Source organism: Cavia porcellus, unplaced genomic scaffold, assembly GCF_034190915.1.
Source record: "Cavia porcellus strain 051 isolate PalLab524CR breed Dunkin Hartley unplaced genomic scaffold, mCavPor4.1 scaffold_17, whole genome shotgun sequence".
Taxonomy (NCBI): domain Eukaryota; kingdom Metazoa; phylum Chordata; class Mammalia; order Rodentia; family Caviidae; genus Cavia; species Cavia porcellus.
In genome coordinates this window covers 71,006,452-71,028,678 of record NW_026947500.1, presented here as the reverse complement: position 1 = coordinate 71,028,678, position 22,227 = coordinate 71,006,452, and the positions used below count along the sequence as shown (strand labels likewise).

At 52.0% G+C, this 22,227-nt stretch overlaps 1 protein-coding gene across 1 annotated transcript in view; it reads left to right on the top strand.

The window, feature by feature from the left end:
* The window catches only part of Adgre1 (adhesion G protein-coupled receptor E1), a 32,191-nt gene extending 10,479 nt beyond the window's left edge, over positions 1-21,712 (top strand). The window contains 14 exon segments of the mRNA XM_013152492.3: positions 3,154-3,273; positions 3,637-3,756; positions 5,196-5,336; positions 5,424-5,570; positions 6,498-6,586; positions 7,966-8,046; positions 11,092-11,269; positions 12,283-12,402; positions 13,190-13,389; positions 15,055-15,228; positions 17,732-17,926; positions 18,751-18,986; positions 20,426-20,500; positions 20,502-21,712. Of these exon segments, the coding sequence (XP_013007946.3) occupies positions 3,154-3,273; positions 3,637-3,756; positions 5,196-5,336; positions 5,424-5,570; positions 6,498-6,586; positions 7,966-8,046; positions 11,092-11,269; positions 12,283-12,402; positions 13,190-13,389; positions 15,055-15,228; positions 17,732-17,926; positions 18,751-18,986; positions 20,426-20,500; positions 20,502-20,595 (1,970 nt within the window). The 3' untranslated portion in view covers positions 20,596-21,712.
* Positions 21,713-22,227: the final 515 nt, after the last annotated feature.

The window sequence follows — 22,227 nt, the reverse complement described above, 5'->3', positions numbered from 1 at the left end:
CCACGCTCTGTCGTTTGTGGTACACGGTGATTACCCTCATGGCGGGGCTTGGCACATGCGCACAACACGTCTGAATTCTTCTGCTGTTTGCTGCTCCTCCCTGTCTCCCTACTTCTTCCAAATCTTTGTCCCCTTGAAAAAGCTCTATTTTCGTTTTCCCTTCCCCTTTCCCTCTCCTCCCTCCCTGTCCACTTGACAGAGACCTCCCTATTTATCTTCTATTTTGTTATATATACGTAGGTGTATTACATATTCATATTTATTCTTCTATATTCGTATAAAAGAAACAATGCAACGTTTAAGCTTGTATATCTGACTTATTTAACTTAATATGTTTATTTTTGGTCTTTCTGAGACAGGGTCTCGCTGTGCAGTCAGGCTGGCCTTGAGCTCTCTCTGCAGCCCAGGCTGGTCTTGACCCTGCAGTGATCCTCCTGCCTCAGCCTCCCGAGTGCTGGGATGACATGCATGCACCACCACGCCTGGCAACTCAGTATGTCTTTAACGTATCTCTGAGTATATGATCTCCCGAATCCACCTGGCCTTCTAGTTCTGACCCTCCTCACATTATCATTTCTTGTGCTCATATTTGGGTGGAATTTTTTTATATCCTGAATTTCTTTTGATACCTTTCGATGAGCTCTACGTCTTTTGTTGTAGAGGGGACTGAACCCCGGGCCTTCACTCTGAGCTGCATCCCTAACCCCCACCCCACACACACACACACTCTTTATACTAGGCTAGAACTCAGGCCTGAGCTTGCCAGGCCGGCGCTGTGCCGCTGAGCTGCGCCCCGGGCCCGGGAGCTCTGCTTCTTTCCTGAACTTGCCATTCGTGCCTGCATCCTCATGGTGACTTTGCCCACCGTTTTATGGGTGCTATTGTTAAGCCTGCTGCCCCTTTACTGAATAAGTCCGTTATCTGTTTAGTTACAACCTCTGATAACTTGCTTTTATAAATTAGTTGTTTTCCCGCGATGGTTTTTAGTATTTCTGTGTTATGTGTTTCTAAGATTTTAATGATGATGACGTGGTGGAGAATTTGTGCTTTTCTCGTGTATTTACTGTTCTAAACGTCTCGTGTACGTGCAACACATTTCAATCCCAAATGTGGTGAGTTAGCTTAGGTCTTTTAGTCAGTTAAGAGCCCTTGAAGCAGCCCTTGTATTTCCTTCTTTTAATGTACCCCGAGCAGACGGTGCCCCCCATTTTCCTCTTGTGCTCTGAGCAGTCCTGCTTAGCCACCCGCCTGGCTTTCCGCTGTGTTTTCTCGTTTTTCGTTCATTTCTCCTTGATTTTTCCATCCCCTCGAGCTCTTCACTAAAGTGATCGTTAGCCTGTTTTTCCTTTAATTCAGTCGGCCACGTTTGTCTTCCATACGTTCACTTACATGATTTATGTGTTTATTTACATTCTCGGGGCTCACTGGACCCCTTATGCATTGACTTACTTTCTTCTTCAGATATTTTGACCGTTGGGGTTTAGAGTCTCTACCTGAAGCTCCCCAGTTCGGCGCCCGTGAGATCAGCTTGAGGGGGTGAAGGGTTTGGGGGAACATTTTGTGTTCTGACAGAACCAACTGCATCTCAGCATTTAACTTAAAACTGTTTTTCGGCCTCTCAATTTCTCCGAGAAGCCATGAAGCGGGCGTGCTGGGCTGCGATGTGGAGTGACGGGCGGGAAAAGCAGCTAACGGTTCAGAGAGAACGAGGAGGGGCCTGCAGGGGCAGGAGGGAGACAGGCTCTCTCTTGGTGCTTTTATATCGGGGATGCAGGCTGGGGAGGGGTTAGAAGAAGTGGGGGAACGCGTGATCAGAGACTTAGGGACGCTCAGAAGCTGGAGCCGGCCCACACCTTGGTGCAGAGCTGTCTGACTTCCGTACGTGATTTCTGGCTGGGCTTCACCTTACGTGTTGATGAAAGAAAGTGGAAAATATTAAAGTGAATAATTGGCTCTTACGCAGCAGACATGTGGAGAGACAAAAAGTAAAAAAGCCAATAAAATAAGAATTAAAAAATACATCACGATGATAGTCACACAAGCAGCCGAGAGGGAATCCTGCCCATGTAACCAGCTGTGGGTTTTGGCACTTACGCTTGACACTCACAGTGCTTAAACGTGCCGTTGCACCCTGCTCTGGGGCTGCCCCGCCCGAGCCTTTGCCTCCGCCGTTGTCTGCCTGACTGTGTCCTGTCAGTCTTGATGTCTGTGCACCTGAGACGTCTTCACAGCTGGCGAATGCGGTGGTATTTCGGGCTCAGTGAAAGAGAACCCTTCTGCGTGGGATGCATTTGGGGCACGGGGAGAGGACACCCAGATGGGCACTGCGGTCCCTGGACCCGCTGGTCACGGCTGGTACAGCCCGCGGTTCCCACTGTCTGACAGGTCTGGCTCTTAGGAGGGCTGTGCGCTGGGCCCGTGTCCCTGGGACTCACCCCGGGCACGCTCCGTCCCCGCCTCTGAGCGGGTCTCCGGCCTGTGCTGGGCTTAGTGCTCTGATCTGAGCAGGAGGCTCTTTGCAAATTCTCCCTCACCGGGCTCATCTCCCAGTGGGAGGAGAGTGCAGACCTGGCAGGGGGTGCCAGGCTGGGTGCCAGCTGCTACCCAGCGGGCAGCCGCTGTTGTACTTTGCTTCTTCCCTTGGAGGGATCTGAGATTTTCCCAAGATGATGTGTACGGCAGATTTGGGCTGTGAGCTGTGCTGGGATTGAGAAGCAACTCTGCTTCTTATACAAACCCCTCTGTCACTTCAAGTCACCTTCCGGTGGCCGGGCTGTGTTCACCTCCTGTCCAGGTGCCTGCAGGTCTGGATGAATAAGCAAACTTCTGCCTCTCCCCGTCAAGATGATACCGTCAGGGGAAATAATAAAATCCTTTGCATGAGCAACTAAATACATTCTTGAAACAAATGAGAAGCAGCAGATCTGTTTTAAGGACTTGAAATATTTTAGGCACAAGAAGGTCAAGTCAGTCCTGGTTAGTTGCAGGCCTGTGCCACAGGGGAAGCATCAGCCTGGACCTCCCTAGGCTTTGCCACCAGACCCAGTGCCAGGTGCCAGGTGCCGGGTGCCAGGTGCCAGGTGCCGGGCGCCAGGTGCCAGGCCAAACTTAGATACCTAATCTCTGTTCACTCACTATTTTCTTCACTTACAGACATCGACGAGTGCCTCTCCAGCGGGATCTGCCCCGAGAATGCCTACTGCAATAATTCCCTGGGAAACTACACCTGCCACTGCCTGCCTGGCTTCATGCATGTGTACTCCATGTGTAAAGGTGCGGACAGCCAGCTTTGGGTCATCGCCCTGCCCAGTTAAATAAGGATCACCTCACGAAAAGACCACACGAAGAAGGGATGAGGACTCTCATCTTAGGGATGAGAAAACTGGGCAGAGAGAGGGAGAGTCAGTTTTCTGTGGTTGCAGAGCTCTGAGGTCCGTGGTCCAGCTGGGGTTCGAGGTCGTGGTTCAGCGTGCAAACGTGGTAGGAAGGTGTAAGTACGGCTGTCTGCCTAACGGTTTTTCTTCTGCAGGAGGTGGCTGGATTGTGCAAAAGCCAGGCACACTTTCAGGATGTAAGCAATACCAGGATGGGCACATTACTCTCTGACTGTAGATTTCTAATCTCTGTCCACTCCAGACATCAACGAGTGCCTCATAAGGGGGTACTGCCCCGAGAACACCGAGTGCAAAAACTCCGTGGGAAGCTACAGCTGCCACTGCAAGACCGGGTTCACCTCCTCTGACTCCGGGTGTAAAGGTACAGACAGACAGCCGTGCCCGTTTCTGTGCCCCCTCCACTCCCTCCTATTACGGGACCATAAGAGAAATGATTCTGATCCTCATTTTGAGATGAGAAACGGGGGTCCAGGAGCAAGAGGTGACCTGATTTTTCCAGGGCTATACAGCAAAGGTGTGGACCAGCTGGGATTTGAACTCCCGTAAGGGCAGTGGGTGATGTGAGGAGCTCATCTGTAGAGTGATTTTTCATACAGGGGACATCGGCAATGCTCAGAAACTTTTCTGTGCATACCGCTGGGCTTTGCTCGCAGGGCTTTCTCCCTGAGCTGCACGCCCAGCCCTTTATTATTATTTTTTTTTTGAAACAAGGCTTTGCTAAATTATTTGGGCAGGACTCGAACTCAAAATCCTCTTCGTTCAACTTCTTGAGGCCTTACAGGCATGCACAACTGGACCCAGTTGCCAAAGATATTTCTGAGCCCCAGCCATGGGAAGAAAGAGAAGGCAGAAACCACACTCATTTCTTAAGCGCTGTGGCACAAATGTGACCCTTCCCACATTCCCACAAGTCAGAGCGCCTCACTGGAGGCTGCTGGGAAATGTAGTTTCTGGCTGGGCCGACATTTTTTAGGATACTGGGCCAGTATGCAGGGGTGGTCTCCAATGAGATGACCATTGAATGCAGGGGAAATATTTCTCATCGTGCCATGTCACCCTGGCCACAGCCTCTGTTTACCGTGTCTCTCGGCTGCATTGAAAGGCCTCTTCAAATGACTGATTTCCATCACCTGGGTTTCCATCAGTGTCCTCTGGGTCCTGATGTGTCCAATCCATTGCCCATGGACTGCGTTCAAGCCTGGTCAGCCAGTAAAGCACCCCACAAGACCATCCATGTTTATGTCACTGTGTGATGTTGGGCAATCTGTTTTATAGCCATTGGCGTGGTCCCTGGGCGTGGAACGTGTAGGTAACAGCAGATCCCAGTGCAGGAGAGGAAGGGTGTTTCCCGAAGCCACCAGGCGGCCAGCCTAGCACAGCCTCTGTGTGTCAGAGAGCGTGTGACTGATCTTACATAAAATATGGCATTTCCCATCTACCTACCTGTGCGCGCTCCTGAAGACGGGCGTTGAGATTACCAAGCAGTTAGGGAAGTTTTCTATTTAACTATAAATTGGGCTTCCCGTGTCATTTTGTCAAATAGGAAGGATTCTTCCTTACGGACATTTGCCAGGTTCTCTATTTTGTATGTAGCCCAAGACAATCCCTCCTCCCCGGGTGTCCCCGGCCGGCCACAAGGCTGCCCGTCCGTGGCCTGGGTTTTCACACGGTAACAAAGCCAGGAGGACTCAGTTGTCACACGTCCTCTTCATAAAGAAGGGGAGCTCTCGCTTCAGAAGGGAGAGCAGGGTTTGGCCGGGCACACGCCAGCCCCCGCCTCACGCCCTCTCTCGCCCACAGACATCGATGAGTGTACTTACTCGTGCCCGCCCAACGCCAGCTGCACCAACACACTTGGGAGCTTCTTTTGCACCTGCAAGGCCGGCTTCGCACCCAGCAACGGGCGGTGGAATTTCACAGAGCCAGAAGTGACCTGCGTGGGTGAGTGCAGGTTTGGCCAGAAAGCAGCCCGGGAAGGAGGTCCCGCCTTGCTGCTCTGAGTCTCTTGACGCCCTCGAACCCTTGCAGATGTGGATGAATGCTCCCCAGCCCCGTCGCCGTGTGGCCCACACTCTGTCTGCAGCAATGTCCTGGGCTCCTACAACTGCAGCTGCTCCCCAGGCTTCAGGCCCGATCCAGAAGGTTCCATGACACACGGCAACTTCAGTTGCAGAAGTAATCATCTCCTCGTGCGTGTTGGCTGCGGAACCGCTGTGTTGCTTTGCTTGTAAAATCCTGATTCTATCAAACCTCTGCTGCAGCCTCCCACTCTCCCCTCATCTGCAAACACGATTCCTTTTGCTTTTTTAAATTCACTTATTAATCCACTCCATATCCTGTTTTTGGATCAACTATTAATTGAGCTGTGCACTGCACCACGCATTATGTATTCAATCCTGATTTGATGGGCGTACTACTTGCTTTTATGTAATTTCTGGCCAACGGAAGGGATCAGGGAGCACATAGCTAATTAGTAGTAATAAGTCACAACAAGTGACACAGAAGAGTATGTTTTGAGGCAAATAGTGAGATATTTAATATGCTCTGAGAAAGTGACCCTCCGGCAGCAGCTCCAAGGAGAAGTAGGCACTATCCAGATGAGGCTACAGCATGTGCAAAGGTCCTGAGGCTCACACAGAGCGAGAACAAGAAGAGGTGTGAGATGTGTCTGAGGCGGTGGGCAGAGCTCAGATTATTCAGGGCTCCGGTGCTACGCCTAGCGGTCTGGCATCTTTTATCCTCAAGAACAATATAAAACTTTTGAATTTAAATGATAAGATTTTTATACTTTAACAATACATACTTAAGTGGCCACAATGACACAGAACAAATCAAAAGGACCCGAGGCCCTTCTCCAATCAGGATGAGAAAGCCATCAGGGCCACCGTGTCACCCACACGCCCCCCCCCCCGGGGCCCCGTGGAACCGCTCCTGGTCGCTGCTCTCCCGCCGTGGCCGGCTTGCAGCTGCTTCCTCTTTGCTCTGTGCTGTGTGCTCCGCCCAGAGCCGGGCTCTCGGCGGGCAGCTGCTGGGCTCGGGCGCCTCTCGTTCATATCGTGCTGTGGTCGCAATTTAACTTGAGTGCTTTTGTTTCCCACCTAGGGGTTCCATTCAAATGTAGGGAGGACATCATTCCCAACAGTACAGAAGCCCGGCACTGCCAAAAAGGGAGAGCCGCGGACCCCAAATATGTAAGCACCGGGGAAGGGGACAGTGGACTGGATGCTTCTGTAATGCTGCAGCTGTCACCATCACACGTTTGCCTTGTGGCTCAATGTGGTTGCTCCAGCTCCTGCCATTGCACCTGCCTTACAGCTGGCAGGAAGAGGAGAAGGAAAAGTGGATGGCACAGCCTTTTCCTTTAAGATTATGCCACATGATCGCTTCTGGTTATACATGTTGGCCAGAAATCAGCCACACAGTTAAACACAGCTTCCAGGGAGACTGAAGAGAGGATAATTAACCTGTGTAAACCTTCGGGGTCGCTTTACTGGGATGGGAGGCTTTTTGGAGGCTCATTGCCGGCAGAGGTGTGGGTGCTGATCTGAGAGATACAGGGGCGCGAGATGCCCAGTTAAGCCACGCGGAGCCATTTGGACATCTTGATTACCTAATGCACTATCGAAATTAGCAACACTTCATGTTACCGTCAAGAACCAATGTCATAATTCCACATAGGAACTTACACATTAGCTTTGAAATTCACATGCACCGTAGGCCCCCGATTTTCTATCTACTTTGGTCAAGAGCAAACTTTGGCTAAACAGAGACAACAAAAAATTTACCATTTTAGCAATTTCAATGTATATAATTAAGTAGCGGTTAGTGTACTTACAGTGCAGAAATTGTCACTTAAACCAGGCACGGTGGCTCACACATGTAATCTCGGGAGGCTGAGGCAGGAGGATCACTGCGAGTTCGAGACCAGCCTGGGCTACAAAGTGAGCTCAAAGCCAGCCTGAACTGCATAGCCAGACCCCATCTCAAAAAGACAAGAGACAGAGACAGAGAGAGAGAGAGAGAGAGAGAGAGAGAGAGAGAGAGGAGAAATAGGGGTGAATCCCTTGATGCACTGATTGTGATGACTGCAGTTAATAATGGTCTATTGGATGTTTCAAAATCCCTGAGAATGAATTTCCAACAGCCGCACTGCACACACCACAAGCACCGAGGTGCGGGCCGTGTTAATTAGACCGCAACATCATCCTGCACCCCACACGTACGCAGTTCTAGTGTGTGCTTTGGCGGCAGATATCTGGATGAGTCTGCACAGTTAACTTTTGTTCACCTGTACGTGGTGCGTGTCACTGGATGCTGCGAAATGCTTCAGCCGAGGCCCACCGAGCACGCGGTCCGGGCTTCTCTGGAGCCTTTCTGTCTGTCCTCGTCACCCCAGTCGGGAAGCCACACTTCCCCGCCTCTGTGAGCACAGGCGTCACCCGGCTGGCCCAGCAGTCGGCCTGTTGCTGTCGCGTCCGTGAGGATCTGCACCCCTGCTGGCCGGTGAGCCCGGCCCCAGATGCAGAGTCTGGGGCGGACGGACCGATCAATGCTCTTTCTCCGGGGACAGGGCTCCTTCTGTCGCCTCATGAACGCCACCTTCAGCGTGCTGGACGTTGCCTGTAAGAACAAAACCAGTGTGTCCCTGAAGGTAAGGGGGGTCTCTGTCCTTGGTTAGACTCTCCACCATCTGGCGGACGTCTCGGGCTGAGAAAGTCCCCTTGGGGTCACTGTCCACAGCTGCGAGCTTTAAACCCCACGTCCTCTCACACTAGCTCCTGGATGTTGGCTCTGGGTCCTGTGAGAACCTGACAGGGTTGTGCCACTGCCCTCGCGAGGGTACGGCCTGGCCTGTCCGTTTCCTCCAAGGCTTCCCCTGACCTCCCTGTTGTTTAGAAGCTCCTTCCCGGCCAGCCCTGTGAATCTGTCACCCGCATTCCCTCGCATCTGTCTGTGCAAGACTGTCATCAATGGGGTCCTAACCTCCGGCCTTTTGAGACTGTTTTATTTTCTTCCTAAGCATCGTGCCTGTGAGCCTCGTGCATGCTGCTTACTGATAGTTCACTCCTTTTTAACCGGCCATGACACTTAGAAAGTCACAGCGCTGCAGCATCGTCTGGACTTTGCAAGTCCAGGACGTTTATACCACCCCCACCAGCGCCCGCCGAGGAAACCCGCTCTTACTAAACACCTGGGCCCCGTCTCCCTCTGCGGACCCGGCACATGGCGTCTGACCCTTAATTCTTTGCACTGAGCGTGCAACACTCAGCACCCATCCGTGTCCTTGCGTGGATACGTGTTTCAGCCCTGTCTCTGGCTGAGTAACGTCTCTGGCTTATGAAGGGACCACAGTTTTTAGCTCATTAGTCTTCAAATGGCATTTAAACTGTTCACAGTTTCTGGCAGTTGTCAATAAAACCCTTAGAAATAGTCACATACGATTCTTTTGCAGACTTTTTTTTTTTATTGGTACCAGGGATTGAACTCACGACTGCCTGCTTGCAAGGCAGGTGCTTATGCCGCTGAGCTAAATCCCCAGCCCCTCATACGATTCTTTTGGTTAGTGTGATGGTGAGACTTCTCCATGACATATACCAAGAAGTTGATAGGTCATTACTGTTCTAAGCATTCACGCCTAGCTTTTCTTAAATCCATAAGTTGAATGTATGCACATTATCGTATTTTTAAAATATTTTTAGTGGATGCTAAGATATCGCTTTTGGTGATTTTTGGAGGCAAGTTTATTTATGGTGATGGGCATGATCCCTGGCGGTCTCGGGCTTGTATGAGCTATGCAGGCAGGAGTACACAGCAGGATGACTTGTCAGCTGGGGATTGGTTTATACAGTGCGCACCATAGCAACCAGCTGTTGCTAAGAGACTGAGCCACTGACCCTTAAACAGGAACTGTTACCCAGGCAACTTCCACGCTGGGAGGCCATTTTCTGTTAGAAAACAGAATACGTGTATATACATATATATATATAACAAGCTTAAAATAATTCAGATTCTCCAAACCATAGTATATAAGCAGGCACATTCTTGAAAATCTATCCTATTAAAATCATAAATTGGACGGCGTTTCCCAATGAGACTTTGTGGCTCCCTAATGCATCCAATTGCTCCAAACCTGATACATCACAGAAGTTTCCAGATTCTTAGTATGAAGAACTCAAACCCTTCTAAGTGGAACACAGATAGTATTCCAGCTATGGGTTTGGGATTGGCATGTATGTAGTCTTTTCCTGAGCATAGAAAAGAGTTTCCCACCTGAGAAGAATGAGGTCTCGTGTTTTGGGGGCTTACGGGGAGATTTTACCAGCCATAGAATCGGGGACCCCATTCTCCCGGGCGCTTCTGGCGGAGATATTCTTGCCACGCTGTGGGCGGAGGCGGACCGAGACGGAAGCCTTTCAGGCAGGAGCTGGCGCCCAGGACCTCGCTTCCGGGGACGATCACGCTCACGTGTCACAGTGTCCCACTGGGGTGGAAATCCTTTGTATCTTGCTGTCTCATTTTGATAGGAACTTTTCCCCATCATTAGATTCCTGTAGAATACCTTTTGTGATCTGATGGAATTTAATTCATCTCTCTCCTCGATTCACACTTTTCCTGGCTCAGGTTAGACTCACCAGTTACAGTGAACTTTCTGACCATGACAATAGAAAGGGGGTTAGTTTAACGTTGCTCTGACCGTTGCATTGCTGTGGTTACCTTGATTGTGTTTCTCAGACATAATCAGTGTGTGTTAGATGTGTGCCTCTCTCTTTTTACTCGGTAAATGTACACACACACACACACACACACACACACGATTCCTGTCTTGAGTATTTGCTATGAAAAGTTTCGGATAATAATCCAGAACTTAGCTTCTGATGCTGGCCTGGAAAATTTCCAAATTGGTTATTCTGCCTACTAGACACAAATTTTTGTTTCCTCACACCAAACCAGGAAACAATTGCCACTATTTCATAGATATAGCCTCAATATTAAACAAGTTAATGTATGTAAGATCCCTCTCTGTGTCTGTCTCTCTGTCTCTCTCTCTCTCTCAAAATATCTAGCTCATACAAGTATGCATTACCCTTATCTTATGGGCCAGAAACATCCGTATCATGAGCACAAATCTTCAGGCTGGTTTTATTAGGCCCATGAGACAGTGAGTACACTCCGCACCGCGTCCTCTCGGTCGGTTGTGCTGTTAATAGGTGCACTCTGCATGTTTCTTTAGCTGCTGCTTACTGTCCCACAATTAGATTTCTCTTCCTTAATTTAACGGATGTGTTGGACATTTAGGATTTCCAGAAATCACCTCGAGATAAGTATCACCGAAGGAGATCCTTGCACAAGTTTTAAGTGTTTGTGAAAGAGTCCATTTGCAGAGCAGCAACCTCTGGGTTGAAAATTGCCCACGTCATCCTGGTTGGCGGTAGCACCTGCCAATCCTGTACAGGCCGCATGAATTTGGATTCCTGAAGGGATCCCTGAGTCAGACCGTGAAGGCTGCTGCTGGCCGCTTCTCACGCTGCTCCGGCTGTGGCTCTCTGTCCAGTGTCCAGCTGAGGGTGGACAGATGTCAACTGATTAATGAGACAGGTGGAGGGGGGCCAGGAGAGGAGGGCAGGAGGAGTTTTAAAAGGTGGAAGAGACAGAAGGAGAGGAGGAAGAGAAGGAGTAAATCCCTCTTTTCTTCCAGAACAAGACGGAGAGCTTGGCCTCTGTGCTTAACGAAACATCCGCGTGGGCCAAGTTCACCAAGAAGGAGAAGTCCGCGCTGGCCACGGCCCTCCTGGAGAGCGTGGAGAGCGCCACGCTGGCCGCCTTACTGACGTCCCCAGAGAACGCCAGCCAGATCGTCAGCACACAGCAGCTGGGTAACCGGCGTGACTGCAGGGCAGAGCCGGGCTTGGGTGCCGCTTTGGAGGGTGACCTTGGCCGTGAGAGTCTCTGTCGCTTCTCTGGTGACTCTTTCCTCACCTGCCCCCAAATCCTAAACCCACAGCAGGGAAGTCTAGTTACGCTGACGGCACTTCCCACTGGCGGTGCCTTTGGTAAGGTGAGGCCCAGTGCTGGGCATGGCCAGACGCCCACTGACTCATGGCACACCGCCGGGGACCCGATGCCCACAGCCGCTTACGTGGCCACAGCTCCCCAGCAGCGCCGTGGGCTGCAGACCACGTCTCGACACGCGAGGCTGGAGGCATCTCAGCCCACCTCCGACTCTGCCTGCTGGGATGCCTCCTTCCGATGTGGAGATTCATAACGTTCGGACGCGATTTCTTTTATTTTTCTTGTTGGTGCCCTTTTCTCCCTGTCATCTTTCGAGGGGTGCAGCTCTTCCCTCCTCGTCCCAAACTGGTCTTTCTCTTCTTCCGTTTGCTTTGGTGTACAAATGGCGCCCATCGTGGGCAGAAACCAACTTCAAACCCAGGACCCGGCCCTTACGCTCGGAGTCTAGCCATCTCCCCAGAGCCTCACGCAGTGGGGGGACTTTTTTCTAGAGGGGCTCGGATGTCTGGTTCACTTGCAGTGCAGTGTGCCGAGTGTAAGGGTGGCTGATTGCCGGACCAGGCCGCTGATGGGCTCAGCGCTGTCCTCACCGCGATGGACTGGAGACCGTCTAAGGGACAGGAAGAGGCCCGTGTCGCTCTCTGTCCCCCCTTTCTTGTTGGTTTTGCTGTCTTCTGTGGCCGTACAGGGTTGCCCCTTTGCCCTGTGCCAGCCTGCTTTGGAGTCAGTCAATTATAAACTAAAACCTCCACAAACCGTGTGCGAAATAAACCTTTCCGCCCTTCTCCTTGGGTGTCAGGTGTTTTGTCTCACCAAAAAAAAAAGTAACCGAGATGCCCTCTGAGTGATCTCAGGCACCTGCTCCTGTTTCTTTTAGTTATTCGGACCCGAGTCATCAGTGACGCGTGCACTGGGGAGAATGTGTCCTTTACCTTAGAAGCCAACGGAGACGTGATGCGAATCGGGTGCGCCACCATCAAAGAGTCAGAAAGCACAGGTAGGCAGAGCTCAGCCCCGAGCGTCCGGGCGCTGATGGGCGCCCCGCACTGCAGGGCTTTACGGTGCAGTCGCTGTCCGAGACGTCCCGTCCCGTCTGACTGGCCTTTTGTGCTCTTTGACCAGCATCTCTCGGTGCCCACGGGTTCCGCAGCTCGTAGCCTCCCGTCTGCTTCTGTGGGATCAACCTTTCGAAGCCCTTTTTAGGTTCCGGGAGGGAGGGAGACCGTGTGGCATGTGACTTTCTGTGCCTGGCTTTTGTCCCTCGACACGGAGCTCTCCGGGATCACGCACACGGTTGCCCATGACAGAACTTTAGAAAACGTGGTATTTGTACAGCGAGCCACCGTTCACCTCGGGAGTGGTTCGGTGTAGAAGCGCGGGGTGGAGGGTGGGAGAGAGCTGACCCTGCACGCTGTGGATCAGGCAGAGGAGAGGACACAGACATTCTAGACGCACAAGGGGGCAGATCTGCAAAGAGAGAAAACTAGGCGCCATGGCCCAGAACAGAAAAGCACCAGGTAGGAGGCGCTTGGTGCCAAGCTGTCCGCGCGTCTCCTGAGACGCAGAAAGCCTGGAGCCTTCTGGGCAGAGCGAGGCTTCCGGGGCACCTGGCTGCGGTGCACAGACGTTGCCCGGCGGGTGCGAGGCGGAGCCGGGTGAGGAGCCGGCTGCAGGGGGAGGCGCAGGCGGCTCTCGGGTCTTGGGTTACTCCAGATCCGCCCTGCGTCGGCTCCTCGGTAACGATCTGCTAGCTGATGATTCCCTGCTTCCTCTGTCCCCGGCAGGGACCACCGGCGTGGCGTTTGTCTCCTACACAAACATGCAGTCTGTCTTGGATGAGCAGTTCTTCAGAGACCCCCAGGCCCGCTGGGGCACCGAGCGGAGGAAGCTACGGATGAGCTCCCGAGTTGTGGGGGGCATCATGACCGGGCAGAGAAAGGACAACTTCAGCAAGCCCGTTGTCTACACTCTGCAGAACACCCAGGTCGGTGACCGCGCACCGTCTGTCTGCTGAGAAGTCCCCGCTGTCCTGGTGGCCGCGGTTCTCGCTTTTCTAAATTTAACCTTTTTCACTTTCAAATCATCATAGACTCAGCTGGCACCTTTAGCCATGTGAGCAAATTCTACAGTTATATCTCGAGGGCACACAGAAACACCGAACAACACTCAGGACTCGGAGGCAGGTTTATTTACACCGACAGGCTCTAATCAAGACCGCTGTCCAGAGTATCAGGCCTGGTCTCTGGGGCCCTCGCAGGAGGCTCACAGCGGGACAGCACAGCTGCAGGCTGCCGAGCAGCTAGAAGGTGGATGAGTATCATCAGCTTAGGAAGCTTGGTGCAAAGATACGACGCTTGTTACGCGCTCTGGTTACGGGCATCCAGAAAGCAGGCAGTTACAGAGAAAGGCAATTGCAAAAGGACAAAGCTGTTTAAAAGCTCTTGTGGAGTCTCCATCGTAACAGAATTCAGCGCGTACCAGGAACCTGGCGCAGGGATTTTATCCTTCGTGCAGAGACTGCAGCCTGCTGCCTAAGGGACAAAACAGAGAGGCGGGTGAACTCAGATGTCACAGGGGCAAGGCGGGGGCCAAAGGACGGCCACCGATGTTCTGGGAACATCAGTGGAGGAGGGCCGGCGGTGCCGAGCCGAGCTCCAAGGAGGAGAGACAGCGTCACCCACACGGAGGTGTGATGTCAGGCGAGACTGTGAGAGGGAAGAGAAGGAAGCTGAGGAGAAGCAAACAGAAAGATCAGAGGGGAACCAGAAAAGAAAAGAACCCCAGAAAACCAAGCAGAAAAACCCAACAACACAAGAAAAAGGGAAACTCACCAGCCCGCCTGCCCTTCATGTGCACCCCTGCTGGGCCTTACTGGGTTGCTGGCCAGCAGTGTTTTTCTTAAACATACCATCTTCCCAACTCTCGAGCTATTTTCTCCAAACACATTTTACTTTTCTGAGAATTCTCATGCATATATATCCCAACAGGATGTTCTGGAAAGTTCTCCATCGGTCTATCAATGCTCAGGTCTGATTCTGTGCTCCGGCATGCAAAGCAATATGTCTGTCTCTTTCCTGCAGCCCTGCAGCCATCATGGGCTCACTGAAGCTCTAGAAATGCAGCCATGTCCTTTCTGCCACAGGACATTTGCACATGTCGTTTCAGCTTAGAAAACCCTGGCTTCACCACCCGCATGACTCCAGTGCCCTTTCGTGACACTGGCTCAGAAACACCTTCCATGCCTGTCTATAACATGAGATTCATTTCACTCCTGTTACACACTCTGAAGGCATTCTGTTATTTTTATTCTTACTAAAAACGTCTCTGATTTCTCCCTCTCCTATTTCTTCTCTCTCTGTGCTACTGTTTCACCAGGGGACTGGGGCAGGGCTGCTGTGTTTGTTGACATCTCCGGTGTGCAGCACAGATGAAGGCGTCCCATATGTTCCCAGTGAAAACACGGCCAGTGGCCCATTGACTGACTGAATGACTGTGTCCAGCCCTAGCCCAAGTCTGATCAAAGGAAGAATTTCCTGTATATGGGCACAGAACCGTCGCTTTCTATTCTGTATCTCGGGGCCCCCAAGGTTGGTCACAGGGAATCCATTAAAGAGAAATTCTCAAGTCTCTGGACCTTCCAATTTTGCAGCCAAAGCGCACGCCGGAGGAGAAGGCCATCTGTGTCTCCTGGGTCACAGACACCGAGGGTGGGCGGTGGACGCCGTCTGGCTGCAAGACTCTCAGACAGTCGAAAACGCACACCACCTGCAGCTGCTACCACGTTGCCAGCCTGGCTGTCATCATGGCCTCCGGGGAGCCTACGGTGAGTGTCGCGATCTTTGCTCCGGGTTCCCGAGTGCGTCCTCAGGCCCACTGGGGCTGCAGCAGGGACCCGCGGTTCATGAACTGATTGAGGTTCTGAGATTCTAGAGCCGGGCATGGTGGCTCACGCCTGTCATCCCAGCACTCGGGAGGCTGAGGCAGGAGGATCGCTGCAAGTTCAAGACCAGCCTGGGCTACAGAGTGAGCTTGAGGCCGGCCTGCGCTGCACAGCGAGACCCTGCCTCAGAAAGACAGAAAAAAAAAAAGGTTCTGAGATCCTGGAAAGATGGCCTCATTTGTCTCCATGTGAGAAAGATGGCCAGTTATGACAGCCTCCTGACACAGAGTTTGCAAACGAAAACAAAATTTTGCAAACCAAGATGCTCCCAGACCATAGGGTTCATGGTCCGATGACGAAGCACTGTACCGCCCTTTACGTCTCTTGTGGTGTGAGGTGTTGTGGTAGCCGTGAGGACACAGGGATGTGTGTGCCGTGCTTCTGACCTCGGGAAACTAATTATCTCACAGGGAAGGCCAGGGATCAAACATTAAATCAGTAACACACAATAAAACGAATAGCTCTTACTTCAGAAACACCTGTTGTGTGCTAGACTCTGCTTTAGTTGTTTTTAGACCCATTTTACAGAATGTGAGACTGAGGGCTGGTACTCTATCTAGCCAAGAAGCGAGGTGTTGCTGGGAGTAGGATTTCTGCAGAGTTTCACTGGAAGTAAAAAGAACTAACAGCTTATTTTAAGGTGAGATTTACATTATGAGCAACTTGAAAAATCAGTCTAGATTTTACTTTCCAGTCAAGTCTTATTTTCAGGGAAAAGGGATTAGATAGATAGATAGATAGATAATTATTAATTCCTATAATGACTATGTATTATGTGTCACAAACTGAGACTAATAAGAAAAACTTATAAAAAGAAATAAGCAACCCTAAAGTTCACATGGAAATACAGAATCCCCAGAACAGCCACAATAATGCTGAGTAAGAGGGCAAGTCTGGAGGCATCACAGTACCTGATTTCAAATCATACTACAAAGCTATAATAATGAAAACAGCATGGTACAGCCACAAAGCTAGACGTGCAGACCAGTGAGATAAAAGAGAGGACCCAAAAAACAACCCCACGCCACCACAACCGTCCAATTCTTGACAGTAGGTTTAAAAAGTGTTGCAGAAAATAGAACTTCTTTCACAGATCGTGCTGGGGAAAATGGAAATCCATATGTAGACTGAAACTATACCTCTCTTTTGTCCTGTACCAAATCAATTCAAAGGGAACTTAGCTTTGAAATTACTAGAAGACGTAGGAGAAACACTTGAGGTCATACGCACCAGAAAAAAGTCCTTCCTAAAACACGGACTCCAGATGCAAGGAAGACCATCAGGAATCAGAAAGATTACTTCAAATTGAAAAGCTTCCACCAGCAAAGCCAATATGAAATAACAGTAAATGCTCGTGAGGACGTAGGGAAAAGCAGCATCTCTACACTGCTGGTGGTGCTATAAACTAGTACATCTTCTGTGGAAATCAGTACAGTTACTCCTCAAAAAAGTAGAAATAAGGCTACCGCGTCACCCTGCTGGACCAGCCTTCCGCACGCATGAGGCAGGTGTTCTCAGTGCTCTGTGGAGACCCGCCGACCAGGCTTACTGTGACTCAACTCACAAGAGCCGAGATACGAGCCAGCTCCACATGGGTAAAGGAATAGAGAAATGATCACAGATGCACACAGTTCAGCCACAAAGAACAGACCATGTCATCTTCAGGCAAATAGACAGAAAGAAAAATAAGCCAGATTAAGAAACACAAGTATTCCATGTTTTCCCTAATAGTGGACTCTAAAAGAAAATGACATGAAAGTAGAAAGGATGCTTTTCTTAGACAAAGAGAAGACAACAGGGCACAGAGGGAGGACGTGCAAGGGAGAGTAACTGGCAGAACAGACACGATCAGAATATATTACCTGCATGGATGCAAATATCACATCGAAATCCGATACTCTGCAAAATTAATATACACCAATGAAAACCCATTTAAAGAGATTGTCCCTGTCATGTCCTGTCTGCCCCGATGCAATTAAGGACCTGATAGTGGCATGTAGAGTCCGGCCAAGGCTCATTCTTACCTAGAGAAAAGTTGGTATTGTCTCTGGTCTTTGCAAGCAGCCTTTTGTGGAACATCTCATTGGTCACCCCAAAGGTCATCATCCGGGAACTTAGCCCCAAGGGGTTCTGGGAGATGTAGTCTGTGCATGTCCAGCCCCATGATGTATAGGGACCAGCATAAGACATGGTTGGTACCAGTGCTGAGGAATTTCGTCGGGTTGGAATGGATGACAAGGCAGGGAATCCGGTTCCTTGCAAATGTCAGAGGCAGGAAAGGCCCTGAGCCCTGTCTTCCAAGCCAGAGGTCCAGGTAATTGTGTCTGCCCACTGGTGGGAGACAGTGGTTCTCTTCTGAGGCTAACAGCAATTCTCCCCCTGACAGATGGAGTTCCCCTTGTACGTCATCAGCCACGTGGGCATAGTCCTCTCCCTGGTGTGCCTCATCGCGGCCATAGCCACCTTCCTGCTGTGCCGTGCCATTCGCAACAACAACACCTACCTGCACCTGCACTTGTGTGTGTGTCTCTTCCTGGCCAAGCTTCTGTTCCTCGCTGGTATAAACGAGACCAGCAACCAGGTCCGTGCCCCGTGACCTCCCTGTCTCTGCTCATTCCTGCCCTACTCTTGAGCAGGGCCTTTGCACATGCTGTGACCCTGGCTGTCACACACACACCTGGCCTCTCCCCTAGTGGACAGGACTTATGGTAGGCACCAGCTGAAAATCACATCCCTGAGCACGTGGTAAGTTACAACGTTCCCTTCAGCTTTGTCTTAGTGATCCTTGCCCATGGTGCTATGGGCACCACAGCTCCTGCTAGGAGCTATGTGACAGCGTCCAGACATTTGTGTTTATGACAACTGGGGCAGGGTGATACTGACATCAAATACCAGACTGCGGATGCTGCTAAGCACCCACAATGTGCAGGATGCCCTCCAGTGCCCCAAAGAGAAATGATGCCAGTTGTTTGATGACCCCGAATAGTGCCATGGCTGAGAATCTCAGCTCCTCTATTCCGGAATTCCCCAGGACTCATTTGAAACCATGGAGATGGTCGGTTTGCCGTTTGTCCTGTATTTCTCTCCTTCCCTGACCGAGAGCCTCATGGGGACAGAAACTCTGGCTACGTGGCTGACACCAAGCAGGCTCTTGGGCTTCCTGACGAGGAGTCCCAGTCGCTTTTGGGGCGAGTCTGTCCTCCTCTGTGCCCCCCTCTCTGTGCGGTGTTTAGCTTCCAGCCCTTAACCGTTAATAGCTCTGGGACCCACGTCACCCTTTGGGTCACAGCTGGGCCAAGACTCCTCAGGAGTCAGCTGACATTTGCAGCCTGTGAACCGCACAGGTCCTCTTCCTCCCAAGCTCCCCCGACCCGAGATCCCACGCGCCCCGCCTCCCCTCTGCAGACAGGCTGTGCTGTCATCGCCGGGCTTCTCCACTACCTTTTCCTCGCCTGCTTCTCCTGGATGCTGGTGGAGGCGGTGATGCTCTTCCTGATGGTCCGCAACCTGAAGGTGGTCAATTACTTCAGCTCCCGCAACCTCAAGGTGCTGCACCTCTGCGCCTTCGGCTACGGGCTCCCGGCCCTGGTGGTGGTGATCTCTGCGGGTGTGCAGCCGCAGGGCTATGGCATGCACGACCGGTGAGTGACGCCCACCCAGCCTCTCCCGAAGACCTGGGGCCAGAGCTCATGATGATGATGGTGTGCACAAGGAAAGCCATAACCGTAGCAATACAGCGGTTGGTTTAGAGCCACCGTGTACAGCAACATGGGTTGCACACTGCACAAATCCGTGCACACATCTGTAGCTTGGCCTCTTCCATAACTGACCTCTTGGGAACGTGATGCCGTAAACACGGTCACACGTGGGCCACCGCAATACGGTGACTTTATCTCTTTCAGGAAGGTGTCCTGAAGCGGGATAACGGGGTCAAATAGAATTTCTAGTTCTCAGTTTTTTGAGGAATCCCTGCACAGTTACCAACAAAATAAGATTGAAAAAATATGCATTCGAGACCTGATAGAAAGATACAGTCCTTTGTCTTCCCGTGATTACAAGATGCCCGATTCACGCTGGGCCTTGCACTGCTGGTTTGTTACAGAGATGGCCAAGTTATCCACGTGCCAAATTCTCACAGTCTAGCTAGGGAAGAAAATTTGCAAATCCGCAAATAACTACCCAAGATAGGTTATGATATAGAAAGCTGTTATTTGAAAATGTGCTGAGAGCCAGTTGTGGTGGTTCACAGCTATAATCCCAGCACTTGGGAGGCTGAGGCAGGAGAATCACATTGAGTTCAAGACCAGCCAGGACTATATAGTGAGATCTTGTCTCAAAATAACCAAAAAGCAAGAAGAAATATGAGCTCTTCTGGAAAGGTCCCAGCTGTTGAGATAGAATACTGTCTTACTTTTTTTCTCATTGCTGAGACAAAATACCAGATACCCAAAATTAATTATTTCGTTCAGAGTTTTTGGAGGTTTCCACTGGTAACTGACTGGCTCCAAGGTTGGGGGGGGGTGGCAGAGGGCCAGCAGAAGATGCCAGAATAACAAGAGAAAAAAGTGGGGTGCATGCCTTTCCCTCCCTCGAACTGTATGCAGGCTCCCCAGTGTGTGCTGGGCACAGTATTCACATGGCCAGCTTTAGCACTAGACAATGAAGCAGCCACAAACTAGATTTAGCCGCCTTGGAAAAGCCCGTCCCCATGACCACATGAGGCTTTGGGGGGTCACGCAGACATAAACCATAACAGATACGTGGCTGGACACGGTGAGGGGTGCGGGTCATTGGATCTGAGCTGAGGGCTGGATGGCACAGTGTTTGAGCAGAGTTCTGCGCGGCTGGGGAAGGGATTGCCAGGGCTATGAACTGGTTCTGAGCTTGGCCTCCAGCCCCGGGTGAGCCTTTCAGGCAAGTCTGCCCAGGTCGCGGGTCTGAAGGAGGCTTCAGCCTGCAAGTGAAGACAGACATGCAGCCTGGTCCGCCGTGAGAATTTCCGTCTCATGTCACACACATCAACACGGTCGCACGGTCAGGGCTCCGACCATCTGCTCACGCTCTGCCTTGCCCTCCACAGCTGCTGGCTAAATACGGACACAGGGTTTGTGTGGAGCTTCCTGGGACCGGTTTGCACAATCATTGTGGTAAGCAAGGGATTTTGTGAGATGCATCTTGCAGAAGAAGCAGAGAGACCCAGGAGACCTGCAAGGGCCAGTGAAGTCCCAAGCCGAGAGACCTTTCCTCTGAGAAGTATTCTCTTGTGATCCTTGGCTTTAAGTTTACAGTTTTTGACTTGTGATTAGATGCATGCTCAGATACCGTCTCACCCAAAGCCCAGGTGTGCTGCTATCGCAAAGCTTCTTAGGGCGTTCACAGGAGGAGATACGCTCAATGAAAGCACAGAGCCAGCCCCGGAGCGCTGGACGGGATGCTCCCAGAAGGCTCTGGGGGAATGAGACACACATTGTCCTGAAGCCCACGAGTGGATGATGGGCAGGGAGATAACGAAGGTCCAGCGGCGGGGCAGACAGGAAATCCTCAGCAGGTCAGGCTGGTGGCTGGCCACACGGGGAAGTCACCGGAAGAGGACTGGATGGCCCAGTGGTGGCCTGCTGGGCGAGCATCCGCAGGACCACGTTCTGAGCTCAGTAGTTGTAGGGAGGGGACTTTCCTGGGGAAACGGCACAGCTCCGAGGCCGGTAGCTGCTTTGTTTGGCGATAGGACGCGGTGGTCAGGCCGGCCGCTTAGCGCACAGGCGGGACGGCGGTTCCCAGAATCCTTCGGACGGTGCTTCAGGGACTGTCCGGTCCCTGCCCTGGGTAGCAGTCAGCTGTTAGTGGTGCTTCAAGAGCACGGTGGTAAAGGCCCTGGTTTTTGTTTGTTTGTTTTCCGTGCTGGCACGCGGCCTCCCCCAGGGCTGCAGTGGTCCTAAGAGCTTTTCCTGTCCGGCTCCGCTTTCCATCCAGGGCCACGATCAGGTCAGCACCTGGAACCGCATTCTGGTCACGGGCTCAGAGCCGCGGGGTGTGGGGCTCACGTCCGCAATCCCAGCGCCGGGAGGCTGAGGCAGGAGAGCTCCGGCCAGTGTGGGCCAGCCGGGGCCACACAGCCGTGTCCCTCCTCCTAGAGTGTGGCTCACAGAGGAGAGGTGCAAAGACCCCGCTATGAAACCAGCCGGGCAAGCCCTGGACCGGCCGGCTCTGGGGTCCGCCTGTGCTTTACCCACTGACCTGCTGACGGCCTCATGGGAGGACGCGTCCACACTGGCACACTGCTCAGCCACCAGCTCCTCCCCCTCCTGCTCCTCCTCCTCCTCCTCCATCTCCTCCTCCTCCTCCTCCATCTCCTCCATCTCCTCCTCCTCCATCTCCTCCTCCTCCCTCCTCCTCCTCCATCTCCTCCTCCTCCATCTCCTCCTCCTCCATCTCCTCCTCCTCTATCTCCTCCTCCTCCATCTCCTCCTCCATCTCCTCCTCCTCCATCTCCTCCTCCTCCATCTCCTCCTCCTCCATCTCCCTCCTCCATCTCCTCCTCTCTCCATCTCCTCCTCCTCCATCTCCCCTCCATCTCCTCCTCCATCTCCTCCTCCTCCATCTCCTCCTCCTCCATCTCCTCCTCCTCCATCTCCTCCTCTTCCATCTCCTCCTCCTCCATCTCCTCCTCCTCCATCTCCTCCTCCTCCGCCTCCTCCTCCTCCTCCATCTCCTCCTCCTCCTCCATCTCCTCCTCCATCTCTTCCTCCTCCATCTCTTCCTCCTCCATCTCCTCCTCCTCCATCTCCTCCATCTCCATCTCCTCCTCTTCCATCTCCTCCTCCTTCTCCATCTCCTCCTCCTCCATCTCCTCCTCCTCCTCCATCTCCTCCTCCTCCATCTCCT